The sequence below is a fragment of the Erythrolamprus reginae genome, chromosome 5, assembly GCF_031021105.1.
Source record: "Erythrolamprus reginae isolate rEryReg1 chromosome 5, rEryReg1.hap1, whole genome shotgun sequence".
NCBI classification, from domain to species: Eukaryota; Metazoa; Chordata; class Lepidosauria; order Squamata; family Dipsadidae; genus Erythrolamprus; species Erythrolamprus reginae.
The window spans coordinates 46,997,498-47,019,695 of NC_091954.1; the positions used below are offsets into that span (position 1 = coordinate 46,997,498).

Genomic DNA, 22,198 nt, shown 5'->3' on the forward strand with positions numbered 1-22,198 from the left:
TGAAGTTTAAAAACAAAATCTTAAAATATGCATCTTTGTTTATTCGATATATTAACAGATTTGTGGATTTGACATCTCAATATTATATTTCTTTTGGCTTTTGGAATTATATTGCATTTTACTCTCTTTGCCATATTGTGATCTGCTCAGTTAATATTGTACATAATTCAGTTAATATTGTACATAAATTTATAAACCATTTCAGAAACAAAAAACAACAAATGAAAACAGAAATTATAATGAAGAACTTTAAGCCCCAACGGGATGATGCATTATTCCATAAGTTTCATACCGCAAACTCTATTAGTATATTTCATGGGTTTGAAACTCACGACCTCAGTTGTCATAACATGACATATCATGACTTTTCCCTTCGCTAAACCGGGGGTGGGCATGGCCAGCATATGATGCATCCAGCCCACAGGCCGTGAATTTGACACCCTTGGTATATATCGTTCTTACTTAAGAAAGTTAATTGGAACCAAAAATTCTATCATTACATGATACAGTTGTCAGTCAAATAACCCACATTACAATGCTTAATGACAACACTTCCAGCAGTCCCAGTTGCTGGAAAACAAGGACCTCATGATTATGACTTGCAATTTCCTGCCAAGTTCCCCATTAGCAGAAGCTAGCAGAGATTGCAAATCACGATCATGGAACTGTGGGACACCATGACAGCATTAAGGACTAGGACTTATAACTAATACTCATTCAGCGTAGTTCTAAGTTTGAACATTCTGTAAAAGAGTGATCCTTAAACAAGGACTGCCTGTATATTTCTTTTCTATGTACAGTGGTACCTCATGATACGAACCCCTCGTCTTATGAACAACCCGAGATACGAAATTGGGGTTCAGAAATTTTTTGTCTCTTCTTACGAACTTTTTCCTTGTTACAAACCTGTTGCCGCCGAGAAGCCCCGCCGCCCTGCTGTCGCTTTTTGAAACAGCCGGGAGGCTTCTCAGCGTCCTCCTGGACCCGAACGCCAAACCCGAACTTCCAGGTTTGGCGTTCAGGAGGCCGCCGAGAAGCCCCCCGGCTGTTTTAAAAGGTGACACCTGGGCGGCGGGGCTTTTCAGCGGCCTCCCGAATGCCGAACATGGAAGTTCGGCAAAAGTTCGGGTTCGGGAGGCCGCGGAGAAGCCCCACCGCCCGGCTGTCGCCTTTTGAAACAGCCGGGGGGGGGCTTCCCAGTGTCCTCCTGAACCCAAACGCCAAACCCGAACTTCCGAGTTCGGCGTTCGGGAGGCCGCCAAGAAGCCCCGCCGCCCGGCTGTCACCTTTTAAAACAGCCGGGGGGCTTCCCAGTGTCCTCCTGAACCCGAACGCCAAACCCGAACTTCCGGGTTCGGCATTCGGGAGGCCGCTGAGAAGCCCCCCGGCTGTTTCAAAAGGTGACAGCCGGGCGTCGTCGTGGTTTTTTTTCGTTGTACGGATTAATTGATTTTACATTGTTTCCTATGGGAAACAATGTTTCGTCTTACGAACTTTTCGTCTTACGAACCTCCTCCGGGAACCAATTAGGTTCGTAAGACGAGGTATTACTGTATATGGTATGATGACAGACAAAGTTGTTTATAAACCTTGATACATGAGATTGCTGAATATCATAAGTGAACAAATGACAATATTTTCAGTACGTAAAAGTCAGTTAAGAAAAGTATGTAGCAAATAAATATTGACAATTATTTAAAAATCCCAATTATACAATTTTAAATGACCAACTCACAGCATACAAAGATGTTGCAGAAATATACCTGACATTTTACAATATGAAGGAAACCTTGAAAGAATGCAAAGCATTTTTTTAAAATGTCCATTTATGACTCAAAGGTCAACATTTTATTGGATGACTTCATCCATCAATACAGTTTGCGTAGAAAATGGTCTAGACAGAAAGGTATTCTTTGAACTTCTCCATGACGGCACTCATCTTGTCAGAAGGGATTACCATTACTGTTCGCAAAGGCTTCATAGGTGTATCTTCAAAAGACCATCTGCCTCCCAAGCATGAGTCACTCTCTTCTTCTACTGAATAACTGAATTTCAGCACCGATTGCTATTTAAAAACAAACAAATCTTACATTGATTTGGATTATTTTTCAAGTGGAGAAAATAGTATATAATTAGACAACAAGCAAGACATTTAATGAAAACCAGCTATAACTGAAAATTCCTGATCAGAAGATTGGGAACTGCCTCCACCTAAATCAGGGTTTATGTCATGGCAGTGGAAACAACGTAAATTACCATTCCTCTGTCAGCCAAGCATAAGGCTAAACAGTTGTTTTAGATTTGAAACAGTGGAGGATCCAGCTCTAGTGACCAGTTCCAAAACTTTTCTATTCAAGGCAGATGCTTCTTAGCTAGATCTGTAGTAGTAATCCATAGAATAAGGTCATAGGAACTAAGGGTAAATTGTCAAATCATACGTATGTTTTATCACTATGACAGTTATACATGCCAAACAATTTGTCTATATCCGTGATAGCAAACCTATGGCATGCATGTCAAAAGTGGCACACAGCGTCCTGATGGCACGGGAGCCGTTACCCAAGCTCAGTTCCACTGCACACACACACACCACCAGCCAGCTGATTTTTCAGTCTCTGCTGTACATGCAGGGAGCATGCATGAGATGCTTATGCATGCGTGGGTCACATATGCATGCACTGGGGTGGAAGGCGCATGTGTATGCATAGGGGGTGCATATGCATATATGGGGGTAGGGGTGCGGGAGGCGCATGTAGTCTTTGGGGTGGGGGAGCGGCACCTCCCACCACCCAGCTGATTTTGGGTCTCAGCCATGTATACATGGCGCATGTATGATTTAATTTAATTAATTTTTAAGCCACCCAACTCCTTCCAGGCTCTGGGTGATGATATGTGGGTGCAGCCGTGGGTCACATGTGCATGCACTAGGGGCAGGGGTTGTACACGCATGTGTGGGGTTGAGGAGTGCGGGAGTCACATGCACATGCGTGGGGTGCATGAGGGGGTCACCCACATATTGCATTATGCAAGTGCACGGGACGACAAAAAGGTTAGCCATCACTGATCTATATTCAATAGTAATTTCACACTAGAAATAAAAAGCTTAAACCACAAGACTGCAACACTGCCTAAAATTGCTGGGAATCGGGCAGTGTATAAATGCAACAAGTAAATGTGTAAATCAAAATGCACTTTGGAAATTGAACTAAACAACAATTTCACCTCATAGAAAAATTCTTCTTCGGCATTTGAAAACATTAGCTCTGCTTTCTGCTGCGTACCACTTCCTCCTTTTTTAGCATTCTTCTTATTAGTGTAAGTCTTGCTAATGAGAAGGTAGAAGTAGCATTTGCCACAAGGTTTGTTTGTACGCTGAGCTTCCGCTATTTCTTTCCTAGAGGTAAATGTGAATTACATCAAAGATCAAGGGCAAAGCACTTCTGTTATATCCAGCTCTCATCCCACAAACTGTAACCCACTACAGTAACATTTTAATGTTTAAAAGAAAATGCAATAGTTTTAATGTATTTTCCAGTTACTGTGAAGCTCTGAAAACTACATAATTCAATTTGCCTGCAATATATTGCTAAATATTATTTCCCTTACAAACAATATTTCCAGAATTAAGTAAAACAATCTATCCACAGCAAGTTAGAATTAAAGGGCGTATTAAACAATATTAAACTGCTGGGCTTCATTTCTCTGGCTCTTACATGTATTTTCTGTTTTTTCCTTCCTATTCTAGATATTTCCATTTAAATAAGGTTCCAGAGGCCATCCAAGGATAAAAATTACAGTTCAAAAATGATTTGGGAGAAGCACTTACTGCAGTTGCTGGTGCATAGGCAGAGCAATCTGGGGAGGAACATTAATGAATCTTTCACTTAGCAGGAAGCCCACAGGCTTAGTGGTGTCACTTAGAAGCTTATCCAGCTGCTCAACCACATTCTGCTCACAGTTCTTTTCACACTGACTTAAGACCAGTTCTTTAATTTGCTCAGCACATTCAGTACCCTAGGAATCAAAAGACAGATCTTGTGTGTGTGTGTGTTGCAAAATAATTGTTTATATAAAACAACCTGAAAAGCAAACTATTGGCATTTGTTTTTTAGACGTAGGAAAATCACAGCTTTTAATAATTTGAAAGGATTTTTAAAAAATTATTCCTTCAATTCTCCCAACAGAAATGCTTAAACTTTTGGTGTCATTTGCCCGCTTTTGTCTGGTGAAGTCCAGAGACATTTCCCTAGAAAAAAATGTATTAAAATAAAATACATATATAGACTGTACTACAAAGGAAACCGATTATACTCGGTTATGAAAATATTTTTTAAAATTGACATTGCAATTTTGTATCCTGTTTCCCCCAAAGTAAATCATCCCCTGATAATAAGCTCAATCGGACTTTTTAGCGCATGACAATGAGGCCAAGTGCTTATTCCAAGGTTCAAAAAAATATAAGACAGGATCTTATTTTTGGGGAAACACAGTAGTATATGTGAAAACAAGATCAAATGTTTTCTCCATCCTAATTCATAGATTTTCCCTCTCCTCAAAATCTATTCATGGATTCACAGATACAGTACTTACTTTCTGTTCTAGCTCACAGTCACAAAGCATATGAATTAAAATCGTAATAAAAATATGAAACACTTCCAGCCTTGATTAATTCCACAAAAGTAACAAATCAACGTCTCACTTCTATCTTAAATTAAAATATGCGTAAAATAACAATAACTTCATTATTGAAAAATCCAGTGAAAAACGTAACAACTTCGCATTATTATTGCTTGTTAAGATATTCAGCCGCTGCAAATGAGAATAACTATTTAAAATCTCAAGGGCTAATATTATTACAACAATAGACAACTTATATGAAGTCATGCTTTTATTATTTTCTAGAGCACCAGGTATCTCAAAAGCAAACTATTGACATAATGTATGCACAGTTATAGGGAGACATGAAGATGGTTTGTTACGCTTGATAAGTAAAGGCAAGCTAAAGACTTATATCTTGTTTTTCTGAATAACTAAAAGAAGCTGTGTTTTTATAAATTTTGGGTGCAGTAGTTCTAGTTACAGTGATACGTGCTTACTAACCACTTGTTCAGCCCCTAAAGTTATGATGCTGCTGAAAAAAAATCATTTTATGCTCATCTTCTGACCATTTAAAGCAGTGTTTTTCAACCTTTTTTCTTCAGGGGAATCCTTTGGTGTCATCAGGTTTCTGACGGAACCTGTACCGTGTACTGGTACTATTAATGTCCTTCAAGGCGAACCCCCATTTTTTTTTAATCTAAAAAACATCAGGTGATTGCTCAGTAATGTCAGCTTCATCTAACTTTCATTTTTTAATAAATTGGTCCATGTTAGCAGTAAATATGTATAGTCTGGAGGACAGAAGGGAAAGGGGGGACATGATCAAAACATTTAAATATGTTAAAGGGTTAAATAAGGTTCAAGAGGGAAGTGTTTTTAATAGGAAAGTGAACATAAGAACAAGGGGGCACAATCTGAGGTCAGTTGGAGGAAAAATCAGAAGCAACGTGAGAAAATATTATTTTACTGAAATAGTAGATGCTTGGAAAAAACTTCCAGCAGACGTGGTTGGTAAATCCACATAAACTGAATTTAAACATGCCTGGGATAAACATATATCCATCCAAAGATAAAATACAGGAAATAGTATAAGGGCAGACTAGATGGACCATGAGATCTTTTTCTACCATCAATCTTCTATGCATCCCTGAAAAAGGGCTTTCTCAGTGTTGGCCCGTTTTTTAATGGAACATCATCGCCCCAGGAATACAATTCTCCCTCACATTGTTGCTTTTCCGAAAGGCCCTTAAGACATGATTTTGTTAGCTTGTCTGGGAACCTTGAATAGAGATGGAATCAATCAAGTAGCTGACCTGAATGTGTTGTTGCTAGCATTGATGAGGCATAGTTTTATGTTGTAGCTTTTAATGTTGTAACCCACCCATAGTCACTGGGATTTGGGCAGACATACTAGTATGGGCACAATCTGAGGTTAGTTGGGGGAAAGATCAGAAGCAATGTAAAGCCGATGGTTGTCAAAGACGGAGCTGCTGCCATTGCAGTAAACCGCGGTCAAAAGCCAAAGTTGAATAATGTCGAAAAGGTAGGTGAGGGCTTCTTGGTACACTTCTGAAAGCTTCCTTAGAACTACACTTCTCAGGATGCCGTGCGCGGGGAGAAGGCGTTCAGCCGCTGGTGTCTATGAGTGGCTGAAGCTGCGACTTTGACGCGGTCCCCGAATAAACATGCTGGGAGGAGGAGGAGGCAAAAGTGGAGTAAGTTTTCTCATTAAGTCGCGGAACCCCTGGCTGGCCCTTGCGGAACCCTTGGTTTCCACAGAACCCCGATTGAAAAACACTGATTTAAAGACTTTACAGCGTTCCTTAATCAAATAATCTCCATTACAGTCAGTAGGTTTGTCCTGCGCCTGACCTATAGTTCCCCCTTCCCTTGTGAAGCTCAGAGTAGAGGGAAAGGGATAACAAGAGAATAAGATGCTTGCTCTTGTACACAGTGAAAAAAATTATTTTGCCAGCAACATGATTGTGTGTGGGGAGAGGAGATCAGGTAAAGAACAGATTGGCTATAGAAACTGCTTGTCTCCCCCCTGTCCCAAGAAATATTGGGAGAAACAAATTTCAAGAGAGTGGACTGTAGAACACCTACAGCTCCCAGACATGGTCTACCAGTGCAGTACAATTGTTTTCAATGTTTACAAAGCAGTAAACAGGCAGTCAAAGTTTCCAAAGAAAGGGGAAACAATTAGGAGGCAAACACAAGCTGAAAGTGTGAAACTGAGTAGTTTCTCTCATTCCAGCTAGAAAGCAGTCCCAGTCATATGATTTTTTTATTTGGTGACCCTTTTGCTTAACAGATCCTGAATAGAGTTGATAAACAAGGAGTAGCTGTATAACAACTGTTAAACAGTCCAATATTTCATTGCTAAATTAAGCGAATATTGATTTTTATATGCTCATGATCACTGACCTTCCTTTCTGTTAAATTTAAGAAGCTTATAAATCCCAAAACATCATCATCTTCATCATCACTTTCCTCTGTGTTTTCAGTTTGCTATGAAAAGAAAATAAACAATTAAGTATAGCTGTTGCTTATAGTGTTCAGTATTTTAAAGAAGAATTTGTCCCAATATGGCCCTTTTAACTGGATATGCTTCAACCCTCTGAATTTCCTGTCCATATGGACAATAGAATTTGCAGTCCGAACAAATTTAAAAATGACAAAGATTGAAAAGGCCATCTCCATTTAAGTTAAAATATACAGAGTGATTTTTCAGAGCAATGTAACATAAAGAAACGAATACATTGTAGAGAGTTATATTCAGTAGAAAAAAGAATGTTTCATTGGAAGAGGTAGCATTAAAGTATTTAGTTTCTAAACAGCAGCTTAACTATCTGCATTTTAGGACCCAAGGATAAATCAATTCAAAGTACCATCTCTTTGGAACAAATATTTATGAAGTAATTTTTTTTGCACTTTCCACTTTCACTGATCTTGTAGCACACACAACAAAGTCCATCTTGATACTTAAGGAGAGTCAGGCAACTTATCCAAATTAAAACCTTAGAATATTAACCACCTTAGAACGTTTAGGAATCTGTGACTAACCATAGAATTGGAGCAAAAAGAAGAGGAAAATGTATTTATATTATAAATTGCTCAGAACTTGGGGAGCAGTGGAGTATATACATTATTAATTAAACAAGATCATTCAGAAACATGCTTCTTAAACACAGTATAGATACAAAACACATGAATTTGGGTTGTATCATTTCCATAAGAGCATTATTTGCAAATATAACCTTCTAGTTTGTTAATCATTTTGTTGCCATATTGCTTTTTCTGCATCTCTTCAATTTCACAATACTCTCTCAAGTTTATGATGATCAAAATTATACAATGCACAGTACTCCAGCTCTGGTTATATATTTTATGATTGTACTGAATTGGCAGTTTTATTTTCAATTCCCTTGAAACTTTTTTTAAAAACGATAACTATCCGCAATTGTAATGACAGCGGACAGAACTCAAATACACGCTTTCTAAGAAATCATTATCAGCTCAAATCCCATAATCATGTTTGGGCAATCTCGCTTTTTCAAGCATCTTTATATATATTGATCAATATTTAAAACTACAATATTGCAGAAAATGGCACTTTCCTCAATTTTCTTAATTACACAATGAATTATGTGAAAAGTAAACTTGAACAATTCTATCTAGACTCTGAAATAGTGCTATCAATTATGGGCAGCTTCATCTTTTTCAATAGTAACAGTAAATTTACACAACAACATCAAAATTGTAACCTATTTGCTCTATGATTCTATCTAGCAGATAACTGGCACCCTATGCAAAATGATACTGTTCTGCCTAAAATGTTTCTAGAACAAGGGCCTTCAAATTTGACAAATTTAAGATTTGTGGACTTCAAATCTTAGAATTCCTAAGCCAGCCATAAGGAATTCTGGGAGTTGATGTCTCTACAAGTCTTAAAGTTGCATGTTTTGAGAGCTCTGGGCTAGAAGCACAAGGAAATTGTGGGGACTGTATTGCTGACCATTAATATTCCAGTAATTCTGTGGGGAATTCAAGTTAATTATGATTATATTGTAGAAATAGCATATAGGAAGAGAAGTTATGAAGTTAAACAGACCTAGAAACATGAGCATTGTGGAGATGAACCTTAAGCAATGTATGGTTGTCTGAATAAAACCACTCACAGATAAATGCATGGGATTATGAGTTACTGAAATGGGAAGGCAAGACTAAAATCTTATTCTAGACTCCCCCCCCCAAATATTATGTAAATTAAGAAAATATGAGAAGACACTATACCTTGATAATACTTCCAATGTGATTTTGTTGTATCAATATATCAGTCAGATCACCTGTATTAATAGGAGCCTTTAGAAAGAGCTGAGAGAAAAGATATTTTTTTATTTAATATAATATAATCTATATGTGAAATCAGATTTGACAGATAAAGCCACTTTAGGGCTGGGCAAGTAGAACTGTAACATTCATTCGTAGGAATTAAGGCAGTGTTCAAATGAACATATAACTTTCTGCATAATATACCTATGATTTAATTTTATTATATCTAACCATTCTGTACTCATAAAAATACAGTGATCCCCCGGTTATTGCGTCCCCGACCATTGCGAACAGGGTAATTTGCGATTTTTGAACCCGGAAGTCAGAACACCATCTGCGCATGCGTGCCCTTTTTTTCTATGGGCACGCATGCGTAGATGGCGCCGGGCAGATCAGCTGCTGGGCGGCTTCCCTAGGTCTTCCCCCTCTTGGCCAGCATCAGCGAGGAGTTTCCCCACCACCGCCCACGCAAACTCCTCGCTGCTGCCACTTCGCTCGGGCCGCTTCCCAGCTGAGTACTCAGCTGGGAAGCGGCCCGAGCGAACGGCTTGTCCGCAGCCTGCCTGCCCGCGCGCCCGCGGCTCGCGCACCCTTCTCCCGCCCACGCCGTTCGCTCGGGCCGCTTCCCAACTGAGCCCTCAGGCTTGAGGGCTCAGTTGGGAAGGTGCGCGGGTGTTTTAAAACGTCCCCGCCGACATGGGGGGCTCGCTAGCACACCCCCAAACCCGGGTTGGGGGTTCGGGGGGGGTGCTAGCGAACCCCCCATGTCGGCGGGGACGTTTTAAAACACCCGCGCGACTTTCCAATGAGTCCCGAAGACAAACACGGAAGTTTGACGTTTGTCTTCGAGACTCATTGGAAAGTTGCGCGGGTGTTTTAAAACGTCCCCGCCGACATGGGGGGCTCGCTAGCACCCCCCCGAACCCCCAACCCGGGTTTGGGGGTGTGCTAGCGAGCCCCCCATGTCGGCGGGGACGTTTTAAAACACCCACGCGACTTTCCAATGAGTCCCGAAGACAAATGTCAAACTTCCGCGTTTGTCTTCGGGACTCATTGGAAAGTCGCGCGGGGGTTTTAAAACGTCCCCGCCGACATGGGGGGCTCGCTAGCACACCCCCAAACCCGGGTTGGGGGTTCGGGGGTGTGCTAGCGAGCCCCCCATGTCGGCGGGGACGTTTTAAAACACCCGCGCGACTTTCCAATGAGTCCCGAAGACAAACGTCAAACTTCCGCGTTTGTCTTCGGGACTCATTGGAAAGTCGCGCGGGTGTTTTAAAACGTCCCCGCCGACATGGGGGGCTCGCTAGCACACCCCCAAACCCGGGTTGGGGGTTCGGGGGGAGCTAGCGAGCCCCCCATGTCGGCGGGGACGTTTTAAAGCACCCGCGCGACTTTCCAATGAGTCCCGAAGACAAACGTCAAACTTCCGCGTTTGTCTTCGGGACTCATTGGAAAGTCGCGCGGGTGTTTTAAAACGTCCCCGCCGACATGGGGGGCTCGCTAGCACCCCCCCGAACCCCCAACCCGGGTTAGGGGGGTGCTAGCGAGCCCCCCATGTCGGCGGCGATGTTTCAAAACAGCCGCGCCGCCCCCAATCTTCGGCTCCTCGCTAGCGCTGCGGAAGTAAAAACACCATCTGCACATGCGCAGATGGTGTTTTTACTTCCGCAGCGCTACTTCGCGAAAACCCGCTCGTTGCGGGGGGTCCTGGAACGGAACCCTCGCAACGAGCGGGGGATCACTGTATAGCCTTTATTGTCATCGTACATCATATATACCAGTGATTTTCAACCTTTTTTGAGCCGCGGCACATTTTTTACATTTACAAAACCATGGGGCACATTGAGGGGGGGTGGGGCTAAAAAAAGTTTGGACAAAAAAATTCTCTCTCTTCCTCCCTTTCGCTCTATTTCTCTCTCCCACTTTCTCTTTTTTTCTCTCTCCATCCCTTTCTTTCTCTCTTCCTTCTTTCCTCTTTTTTGCTCTCTTTCTCTCTCCCTCCCTACTTCCCTCTGTCTTTCTCTCTCCCACCTTCCCTCCCTCTCTTTCTTTCTCTCTCTTGCTCTCTCTCTTGCTTTCTTTCTCTCTTGTTCTCTTTCTCTCTCTCTCTCTTTCTTTCTCTTGCTTGCTTTCTCTCTTGTTTTCTTTCTCTCTCTCTTGCTCTTTCTCTCTTCTCTCTCTTTCTTTCTTTCTCTCTCTCTTGTTTTCTTTCTCTCTCTGAGCTTCGCGGCACACCTGACCATGTCTCGCGGCACACTAATGTGCCACGGCACACTGGTTGAAAAACACTGATATATACAACAAAATTGGTTTTAGCCTTACTGGTACAATCCATGACAAAAAATACAAACAACATAAATATGTAAAGAATAATCCCTATTCAAGCAATTGGGGAAAAAATAAAAATTAGACATACATTTCCACATTTGCATGGAGTTACTTATTTTCTTTATTGAAATTTAATATTCCAAAGCACCTTGGTAAATTAACGTGCCCCACAGCTCTGCATTTTTAAAATCAAATTGGAATTCATAATTGTAAACTTTGTATTCCTTTCCCTCCCAATAAGCTGCCACAAAAATAAGAAAATAGTATTGCCATATGGTTAAAAATAGCAATAGCACTTAGACTAATATACTGTTCCATAATACTTTACACCACTCTCTGAGCAGTTTACAATGTCGGTATTTTGTCCCACAATCTGGGTCCTCATTTTATCAACCTCAGCAGGATGAACGGCTAAGTCAACCTCAAGCCCTATCAGGGTCATGCTCCAGGCTGTGGGCAGAATAAGCCTACAATGGTGCATTCTAACCACTGTGCTACCAAGGCTCCTATGTCCTCAGAATGTGACAAACAAAATCTCATTTGTCCACAATGATTTGAGAACAGTTAAAGAATCTTTATTTAGTCAAGAATCAATATTTTAAACACAAAAACTAAAATCCAGGGTTGCAGGAAAAACATACATACCTGTTGTAGTAACTTTTTAATTCCATTTTTATCACCATCAGTTATTGAATATGCTTCAAATTCTATGTTTACTTCCTGTGAACCAAGACAAATAATACATATTAGTATTCATCTAACTGTATCAGTTTTTAAAATCTAGCCTTATAACATTTGCCAGAGATATATGGTTCCTCATGCACATCTACTAATTTCTGCCTAGGATATTAATTCCCTTTTTTTTTTTTTGGTCTCAGCTGAAAATACAATCACTTTAAATCTCTTTTGTCTGTTGAGCTGACTTTAAATGGAACTACCATAAATGACCCCCTCTTCTTTGTGGCAGCCCCTCAAATACTGGACTACTGCTAACATGTCCCCGCAGACATTCTTTTCTCTAGACTAGCCAAACCCAAATTCTCCAACCATTCTTCAAATGTTTTTGTCTCCAGGCCTTTAATCAGTTACTCTTCTTCACAGCCCCAAGGGCTGTGTTCTCTCTTCACTTCACTTCTCTTCTCTCTATACATTAATGACTGCATCTCAAAAGATCCCTCTATTAAATACTGAAGTTTGCAGATGATACAACAGTGGTTGGTCTATTCAAGACAATGATGAATCTGCAAAAAGACTGGTACAACCAGAAAAATCTTGAACTAAATACACTCAAAACCGTAGACATGGTAGTAGACTTTAGGAAAAACCTGCCCATACTTCCACCTCTTACAATATTAGACAACAGTATTAATAGTAGGTTCAAATTTTCAGGTTCGACCATATCACAGGATCTAAAATGGACATCTAACATCAAAAAGTCATCAAAGAAGCACAACAAAGAATTTCTGCTCCAACTCAGAAAATTCAAACTGCCTAAAGAGCTGCTATTTCAGTTCTACAGAGGAATTATCGAGTCTGTCATCTGCACCTCCATAACTGTTTAGTTTGCCTCTGCAATCAAACCAAGCAAACAGACTTCAATGGGTAATTAGAACTGAAGAAAAAACAGTGGCTACCAACCTCCCTTTCATTGACGATCTGTATATTGCACGAGTCAAAAAGAGGGTTGTGAAAATATCTAGACCCTCACATCCTGGATATAAATTGTTTCAACTTCTATGCTCAAAACGACACTGTAGGGCACTGCACACCAGAACAACTAGACACAAGGACAATTTTTTCCCAAATGCCATCACTCTACTTAATAACTAATTCCCACAACATTGTCAAACTATTTACTAAGACTGTTATTACTATTCTTCTTCTCATCTTTCCCAGTACAGCCTTTTTCCACTTATGACTATAACCATGTTGCTTGTATCTTTCAATTTATATTGTTTTTATTGGTTTCCTAGTACGATTTGATGGCTCATTAGGAACCTTGACTATCACTAAGTGTTGTATGTTTTTATTCTTGATGAATGTATTTTATTCTCCTTATCTATACTGAGAGCATATACACCTAAGGCAAATTCCTTGTGTCCAATCACACCTGGATGATAAAGAATTCTATTCTATTTTCTGCACTTTCCAGAGTCTCAATATCTTTTTTGTAAAGTGGTGGCCAAAAGTAGATGCAGTATACAGGTGTGAACATAAGAACATAAGAAGAGCCATGCTGAATCAGGCCAAAGCCTATCGAGTCCAGCATTCTGTGTCACACAGTGAGTGGCCCACCAATTGTCCTTGGGGATCTTGAGCAGAAAGAGACGGCAAGACCCTCCCTTTCCCCTGACCCCCAACAAATGGTACTCAAGGGAATCCTGCCTTACTAAGGCATTATAAAGGGGTACTAATTCTTTCCAATCAGCATCCATGTTTTCAGTGTCTTTCTCCCAGCTTGGAACTGAATCAGATGGCTGTTTCTTCCCACAGATATCAATACAATCGAGACAGTCAAACAATATTTCACAAGAAGAATTCTCCACTCCTCTGCTTGCAACAGAATACATTCTACCTAAGAATGCCTCTACTTACAAACTTTTCTAGATAAGAACCAGGTATTCCAAGATTTTTTTTACTCTTCTCAAGAACCATTTTCCACTTACAAACCCAAGCCTCCAAAACTGTAACCAGAAAAGGCAGAGAGAAGCCTCCGTGGGGCCTGTCTAGGAATCTCCTGAGAGGAAACAGGGCAGGAAAAGGCAGGGAGAAGCCTCTGTGGGGCCTCTCTAGGAATCTCCTAGGAGGAAACAGGGCCTCCACCCTCCCTGTGGTTTCCCCAATCGCAAACTTTTCTGCTTAAAAACCTGGTCACGGAATGAATTAAGTTTGTAAGTAGAGGTACCACTGTACCTTATTCCACCAGATGTGAAATTTTGGGCTTAGATACTCTAGAACTTTGCCGCCTTCGATCTGACCTAAATGTAGTTCACAAAATCATTTACCATAATGTGCTAGCTGTCATTATTTCTTCAGCTTCAACCGCAACAACACACGAGCACACAATCGATTCAAACTCAATGTAAACAGCTCCAAACTCCACTGCAGAAAATACGACTTCAGCAACAGAGGGATCAATGCCTGAAATGCACTACTTGATTCTGTGGTTTCTTCCCCAAATCCCCCAAACCTTAGACTATCTACTGTCAACCTCACCCCATGCCTAAGAGGTCTGTAAGGAGCATGCATAAGCGCACCATTGTGCCTACCAGTGGAAGGCCTGCCGTCTTCGGCGCTAGCGGTGTACCCTCCAAAGCTGCTGTGGGCACATGCGCAGAAGCAGAAATCAGTGAAAATCATCAAAATCTCGCTCGGGAGCGTCTTCACGCAAGATTTCACTTGCTGCACATGCAAAGCGAAATCTCACACGTGTGTGCATGTCAGGGACACACAGCTGCGTGCACATCCCAAAAATTGCTCCCGGAACATAGCACCTTAGCGTTCTGGTAGCAGGCCATCATTGGTGCCTATCATCCCTGTCCTAAGAGCCAGGGTGGCGCAGTTTCATAGGTAAGAAAGCGAGGACAAATCAAGGGAAATATTTCTTCACCCAGAGGGTTGTTGGTTTACGGAATTCACTTCCAGAAGAGGTTGTGACAGCTGTCAGCCAGGATTAGACAGATTCGTGGATGCCAAGTGTATCCGTGGTTATTGAAACGGATGTCCATGTGCTGCCTCTATGTTGGTTGAGGCAGGCAGGATTCCCTTGAGTACCATTTGTGAGGGTCAGGGGAAATGGAGGGTTTTGCCTTCTCTTTCTGCTCAAGATCCCCATGGACAATTGGTGGGCCACTGTGTGACACAGAATATTGGACTTGATGGGCTTTGGCCTGATTCAGCATGGCTCTTCTTATGTTCTTAGTGGTTAGAGTGCAGCACTGCAAGACCCTTCAGCTAACTGCTAGCTGTAGTTCAGCAGTTCAAATCTCACCACCAAGGTTGACTCAGCCTTCCATCCTTCCGAGGTGGGTAAAATGAGGACCCAGATTGTTGGGGGCCATATGCTGATTCTGTAAACCGCCTAGAGAAGGCTGCAAAAGCACTATGAAGCGGTATATAAGTCTAAATGCTATTGCTACTGTCCTATTGCCTAATTTACCTGTACCTACCTTGCTAATGTTTATGTTTCTACCAATACTTACTGTCTTGTACATGCTTGACAAAATAAATAAATAAATTTAATTAAATAATTAATTGAATGACTGAACGAACGAATGAATGAGAAGCAATCTGGAAATGAAGAGGGTTTCCAGGCAGAATCACACTGTGGAAACGGCGGGATCTTCTCAGTGGGAATGAAGCCAAGGCCAGCAACCAAACTGGGGCGTTTTTGAAGCTCCCTCCTTCGCCTCATCTGGACTCGATGCTGCCAACAACTCTAATCAAGAAGCCGGGAAAGTCTCGTCTGCTTGCAGGGAGAGGCTGGAAAAGAAGCCGCCGCTTGGGATGGGTAAGGTTCAACTCACCTCGTTTATATCTTCTTCGTCCTCCTCGCTATCACTCTCCAGCTCCGAATCGGAGTCCTGGACGTCGCTGCCTTCCTCCTCCTCCTCCTCCTCCTCCTCCACCAGCCGAGTCTTTGAAGGCCCGTCCGCCTTCCTTCGTTTCGCCCCACTGGCCATGCTTCTTTTTCTTTCTTTCTTTTTTTTTCTTTTGGTGAGGTTTTTTTCCCCCCGTTTTCCTCTACGCGCATGCGCTCGCGAGCCGGAAACGCGGGCGGCGGGGAAGCGAAAGCAAAGACGAAGGCCGGTCTGGGAGAGGAGAGGAGCCGTCGAGTCTCGACGTGGTTCGGAGCCGCTGTTTCCTGTGGGGAGGATCCACGGCGGGGGCGGAAGGGGGGGGGAGAGAAGAGAAGGGGGCAGCTCCTGTTCAACCAATGACCGGCTTAGGGTAGGTAGAGCGCGCGTTCCGGGAACGGAACTTCCTTTCTGTCAGGGTCGGTCTAGGGCGGAACTTGGCTTCTGCCTTGGTCACTGAGGGAAACCCTTCGGATCCTAGTTACAAAAATGCGGGGGACCTGGGGTGGGGGGAGACCTTTTCATCAAAGAAGAGACTTGAATTAGGCAAAGCCTTGTGGTCTGAGGTCTCCAACCTTGGCCACTTTAAGACTTGTTGACTTCAAATCCCAGAACTCCTCAGCCAGCTGGTGGAGGGATTCTGGAAAATGAAGTCCACAAGTCTTAAAAGTTGCCAAAGTTGGAGACCCCTGCTTTAGTGCAGCCAGCGACTGTCCACCTCTTTGCCTCTCAAATGCAGTCAGCCTGCTGTAATCAGGTTGTAGGGCTCAACTTAACAACCAAAACTGAGCCCGACGTTTATATTGAGGATAAACTTTTATTGATCAGAAATTTGTTAACTGAGTTTGCTCTGTTTTACCAATGATTCTTGCCACATTGGTTAAAGTAAATTGCTGCGGTTTCTTAAATTGGTCGGATGGTTGTTAAGTGAATCTGGTTTCTGTACTCATCAGAAGGGGGAAATCACATGATGCCGGGATGCTGCAACTGTCATAAACATGAGCCAGTTGCCAAGCATCTTTTAATAAATCATGTGACCATAAGGATGCTGTGACTGTCATAAGTGTGAATGGCCATAAGTCACTTTTAAGCACCATTGTATCTTTGAACAGTCACTAAATGAACATTTGTAAGTTGAGGACTATGTATATGCAGGTGCCAATCCATGCAGTGCACTGCAGTGCATGCAACGTCAATTGGTGTATGGTTGGCTTTTGTAGTAGCCAACCTCCAATGATTGCAAGTTCTGGCTTTTTCTGTTTTATTATTTATTATGCGTATGACTTGAATTTTGCCCCAAAGATTGGATTGCTCAATAGATTTATAATACATGAATGAAACATGTATAAAGGAACAAATGCTTTTTTTAAGGCATGGAGATCTCATGTTAGCACATGCTAAGAATATAGTGCAATTAAAGTACACACATGGAAACCTGCCCCCCTTAAAGAGACAGTGGGAGAGAAATATTTTTTCCTCAGTAGAGAAGGGAAAATATTTTTAGTCTTTTTAATTTTCTGTAGGAGGATGAAAGGAATAAAATACCTTTGTATCCTGTTCATTATTTGCGTCTTATCATAGTGTATTTCCCTAAAGTCAGAAAAAGATCAGCAAAATATTATGGCGAAGTTATGTTCAAAGTCATCCTTAAAACATAACTCAGTATTTTGCTTATGGCAAATGGGAGACAAGATAATCTGATTTATATAATTGAAGATTATTTTAATTTGGCCTGGTATTACTCCCTTTTTAGTCAAGAGAATAGATAATTCTATTCCTCACCCCATACACTCTCAGGTTTTATACGGAAGATTTTGGCTTGATCTTGTGTATTCTGATCCTATCTATCCATCCAATTCATCTGCACGTCATCCCAACCAGATCATAAATTTAGTCTCCTCTATAATACAGAACATAATAAAACAGATGTATTCTCCATTAAAGTGAGCAGGGGCTGCTTCTTGGTGATCATTAGGAGTAAAAGCATCTCTCAGGATATAATTGGAGAATTTTTCCCACCAAGAAGAGGGTGAGGCAATATAAGTTATGTAAAACCTGGTACACTGATGTTGCTGTTGGCATATTGTTATGGCTTGATGTAATGATATATCCGTAGATCTCTCTGGTCTGAGAGCTTAAGGAAAGGAAAGTATGCATGCTACTCTAAAAATTACCATTGGTATTTTTAAGTATGGCTGCCATATAGGGTACTACTTGCAATGTGGTTCCCAAGAACGGTATAGCATGACAAATGCAGGGTTTTAAATTGATTTATACTGTTTTTCATAAGGTTTTATATTGCATTTTATGTCTGTTTGGCTGTGGACCACCCACTCTGGGAGTAGGGTGGCATATAAGTCCAAACAAACAAACAAATAAATAAATAATAATAAAATAATAAAATAAAATAAAATAAAATGGATGGGGCAGGAGGATGTGAGGAAGAGTTTCTTATCTCCCTGAATCCACAAGAGCAAAGTCTTTGCAAATAAGGAGTCCCATGAATGATTCCCACCATTAATGCTAATGGGAGACTATCAAAGTGGGCTCTGACAAAGCTCATCTACATTTGCTTAAAGTCAGACCGCGTAGATACTTTTCAGTAGAGGGCTTATGGCTACCCAACCATTGGCGATTCTCTCTTTCACGAATGATTTCACCTTCTCCAGGGTTAGTTGGCCAAAATATTTAGGAGAGAGGCTGCAAGATTCTGCCATACAGAAACGGTGGTGCCAATGAGATTGGCAGCTGTCTGACAACAAGGAACGCCATCCGGCAACATTTTTAAAAAATACCACCACTTTTATTTTGATCTAAATTTAACTTGCTTTAATTGGCTCATTTAAAATGCATGGTTTTAATGTTGTTGTGTGTTTTATATTGTAAATTATCCACACATTTGAAAGACAGATAAGAAATACACTGTATAAATACCTAGACTTCAGGGAAATTTCTGTTGGATTTCAGACTGTTTTCATGCTATGAAAAGAGCATGGTTTCCTCTAGCTTTGGCTCCCAAAGTATTGAACATAATGTATGCCTTTGCTTCTGGACCTTAGGTTATCTGCCAAATACTGCAATATTGCTCTGACAAAGAGCTGTATGTTCACATTTGACTTGGAGTGTATCTGAAACCCCTTGGCAGGCATAGCTTATCTCTTTTCTGCAGGACAACATCATTTGGGATGGGCTTGTTTGGGTGTCTACATGCAAATACTGTAAGGGCTTTGCAAAATATGTATTATAACAGTGGTTACAGACTCTTCTAATACTGATGGAATGTCCAAAATTATATGTTCCAAAGTTAAATGCAAGATACCCAGTATACAATTAGAATGCTGCATATTTGTAAAATAAAATCTTTTTATCACTATTTGTCACTACTGCAAATTATTTTCACCTTTTCCTTTCAGAATAAGAAGACATATTGTATCATTTAAAAACAATATGCATTTTGTTAGCCTTATCAGGGTTGATATGCAATTGCAGAAGGTTAACATTAAGTGCGTACTCATCGTGTGACCAACATCGTTTAGTTACTGTTAATTATCCTGTGTCTTTTGCCCATTAACCGGTACAACTCTTGTACAGAAAATAATCCTAATTTAGATTTATTTCCATTTTGTGCTTCTCTATTACACGGCATTTCACAAGTAAACAATGAAAGTGTTGTTGCTGAAAGATCCAAAGGAAAGTGACGGTGGACTAGATTCTTATATAAAGGTGAGTCACCTAAGAAGAAAATTTGTGTTGGAATTGAATTCCAGATCATCCAAATAAAGAAAATGTAATTCTTTATTTTAGCAAAATGGATGTACTCAGCAGATAATATTTCACTAAGAATTGAATGATTTAAATAAACAACCACCAGCTAGTCAAATATGTTAGTTGTTTGTGCCACTTTTCAATTCTTTTGGAAATCATATTTTACAGTTCGTGGTAGCTATGAATTAAAGGCTACTGTCGTGACATCAGTAAACCAAAACTAATTGAATGTGTGGCTCATTTTTATTGTAAAAGTGTACTGTATTACATTGTAGCCTCTCTTTTCAACTTTATAGGAATTTATTTCCTGAAAATGAAATGACATTTTATCAAATTGATGTACCGTAGGTGAATAATATAAAGATTATATTTTAAAGAAGTCGTCTGATTTCTACCAAGGGGTCAAAATAAATTGACTTCTCCTACATAATCCCTCACAATAATTTATCAGCACTCTATGAAGACACATATTAACAAGGAATAGATAATGACTGTTTAAGATAAGGGCTGCTAATACCTAATATTTACGTGGCATGCTATTACGTTGAAGATTTATTTCTTATACTGCTTTCAAAATTCTCTGTTCAGTATTTCAGCAGATAGAAGATCTGTTAGGCCACCCCTTGTTCAGGAATAAAGCTAGCTTCCATTATAGCAATCTGCTTATTTAAATTAGAATGAATGGTAGAAGTGGTGATTGATGCCTTTAGCGTCTGACTTTCTTATAATACTTTTGTTCCTACATAAAGAAAATGCAGGTGGGTTTTTTTTTTAATAGAAAAGCTTCCACATTTAACATCATATAGATTAACTGCATTAAAATTAATTTTTAATGAAGTAATCTACTTAGCATGTATAATTATATGCAGGACTATGAATTCAGAGATTTTTCCACATCACAATGAAAACAGTTCACAGAAGCTGTTGCCAAAGTCGGGGGGGGACGGGGGGCAAATGAAATATGCCTTTAGCTATTCTTTTCCAAACTATAGTCCCCATCCCCCCACCACCCTGGCATGATGTTATTTGTGAAATACTTTTCATGGCTAGTCATGGCTAGATATATTTCTCTTTATTTTCAGTGCTATTTATAGATGTCTATATAATTTTTGAATTGTCTTGTTACTTCATTCATTCAATTTCTATGCCGCCCAACTCCCTAGGGACTTTAGACGGCTCACAGCAAAAATATAATGTACTAACCTCTACAAACAGTCTACAAACAATTTACAATACAAACAGTGAAGCCCTCTGCATACCATTCATGGCCGGTTCTCGCTGGTTGCCACCATAAGATCAACACCCCAGGTCTTTGGAAAAGCCATGTTTTTATTGCTTTCCGGAAGGCCAATAGGGTGGGATCTTAGGAGGTAACTGGTTCCAGAGAGCCGGGGCAGCCACAGAGAAGGCCCTCCCCTGTGGACCCGCCAGCCTACACCGTTTAGCTGATGGAATCCGGAGAAGACCAACTCTGTGGTCCCCTACTTTACTTTAAGAATTGCCAGAAGTACTTGTAAAATGTAAATGCCTATGTTTCTGCTGACATAACATTTTCCAAAATCCATACTCGGACTGTTCTTTTCTCTAGATCAGCAAAATGACCCATTCCACCACTTTTCCAGAGGCAAGAAATTTCAAGAGCAGAGACTTGGGATGAAATACAATTCCAGACTTAGGTTAGGTGTAACATCTGAGGTCAGAGTCAGATAGGTACTTGGGCTCAGGTACATTTGTTAGTCAAAATACAGTAGTCCCTCGCTATATCGCGCTTCACCTACCGCGGCTTCACTTCATCGCGGGTTTTCAAGAAATATTTCTTAGGATATATGAGAGAGAGAGAGATTACGTATACGTATGAGAGAGAAAGAGAATGTTGTTGCTTTATTGTTTTTTATTATTTTTATTAGTTTTAAGTTATATTATATATGTACTACTGTGATATGTATTTTGTAAGAGTGTGGGAAGGGTTTATAAACACTTTAAACAATGAAAACTTACCAAACAATTACAATATAAATACTTAAATAAGTACTATCAGTCAATAAATTCCACATCGCGGATTTCACCTATCGCGGCCGGGTCTGGAACGTAACACCAGCGATAGGTGAGGGACTACTGTATGTTAGTATCAAAGTGTTTCATGGATAGAGAAGATGGTTGCTTAACCTGGTCTAATAATATGGGTCAGTCAATTTTAAAGTTCACTGGATTAGTCAAAAAATAAATTTAAAGAATACTGCAATGTTTATACTATATTCTAATCTTTCTTATCTTCTCTTGTCTTTCCTGCTATCTTCTCCTATTGGTTTCTTATGATTTATATCAATTAAATCTATATCAATTATTGTTTGTAACTTATGATTAATGATTGTAACTATGATTATGATCAAGATTACTTGCTCTTTATACAGTATGTATGAGCTTATGAGACAAATTCCTTGTGTTTCGTAACACATATGGTGATAGGAAAATAAAGAACTCTATCCTATTCTATTCTGTTCCTCCATAATTTTAGGTGTTTCAATGGGTAATGGGCAATAATTCTATTAGATTCTCTCTTTTTAATATATATATAAAAATCTGTATTTCTTTTT

General features: G+C 40.4%; 2 protein-coding genes across 6 annotated transcripts in view; one reads left to right on the top strand and one right to left on the bottom strand.

The window, feature by feature from the left end:
* Positions 1-16,133, bottom strand: BCCIP (BRCA2 and CDKN1A interacting protein). 2 transcript variants are annotated; one of them, XM_070752510.1, is made up of 8 exons: positions 15,789-16,133; positions 11,908-11,982; positions 8,896-8,976; positions 7,027-7,110; positions 3,827-4,014; positions 3,223-3,394; positions 1,409-2,065; positions 1-963 (listed from the first exon to the last, which is right to left on the bottom strand). In XM_070752510.1, exons 1-7 carry the CDS (start codon positions 15,942-15,944, stop codon positions 1,895-1,897), a joined length of 927 nt encoding a protein of 308 aa, XP_070608611.1. In that variant the 5' UTR covers positions 15,945-16,133; the 3' UTR covers positions 1-963; positions 1,409-1,894. The 2 variants fall into 2 exon arrangements, with proteins under 2 accessions (XP_070608611.1, XP_070608610.1); XM_070752509.1 differs by having other exon boundaries at positions 1-1,089; positions 1,440-2,065; positions 15,789-16,027.
* UROS (uroporphyrinogen III synthase) overlaps positions 15,750-22,198 on the top strand; it is a 26,599-nt gene continuing 20,150 nt past the window's right edge. The window contains exons 1-3 of one of the 4 annotated variants that reach the window (XM_070752508.1): positions 16,200-16,212; positions 19,494-19,562; positions 21,193-21,299. In XM_070752508.1, coding sequence (XP_070608609.1) covers positions 21,258-21,299 — 42 coding nt within the window. In that variant the 5' untranslated portion in view covers positions 16,200-16,212; positions 19,494-19,562; positions 21,193-21,257. Of the gene's footprint in view, positions 15,773-15,941; positions 16,213-19,493; positions 19,563-21,192; positions 21,300-22,198 lie in introns of those variants that run through there. The other 3 variants (XM_070752507.1, XM_070752506.1, XM_070752504.1) reach the window with 3 other exon arrangements.

What these genes read in the sequence shown, in the direction of transcription:
- BCCIP (XM_070752510.1), bottom strand. Translation starts at nt 15,944, where the DNA reads ATGGCCAGTGGGGCGAAACGAAGGAAGGCGGACGGGCCTTCAAAGACT. An exon ending in ACATTGGAAGTATTATCAAG is followed by an intron (nt 7,111 to 8,895) that starts GTATAGTGTCTT and finishes TTCTTTTCATAG; the next exon opens with CAAACTGAAAACACAGAGGA. An exon ending in AAGAAGAATTTTTCTATGAG is followed by an intron (nt 2,066 to 3,222) that starts GTGAAATTGTTG and finishes GTTTTTAAATAG; the next exon opens with CAATCGGTGCTGAAATTCAG.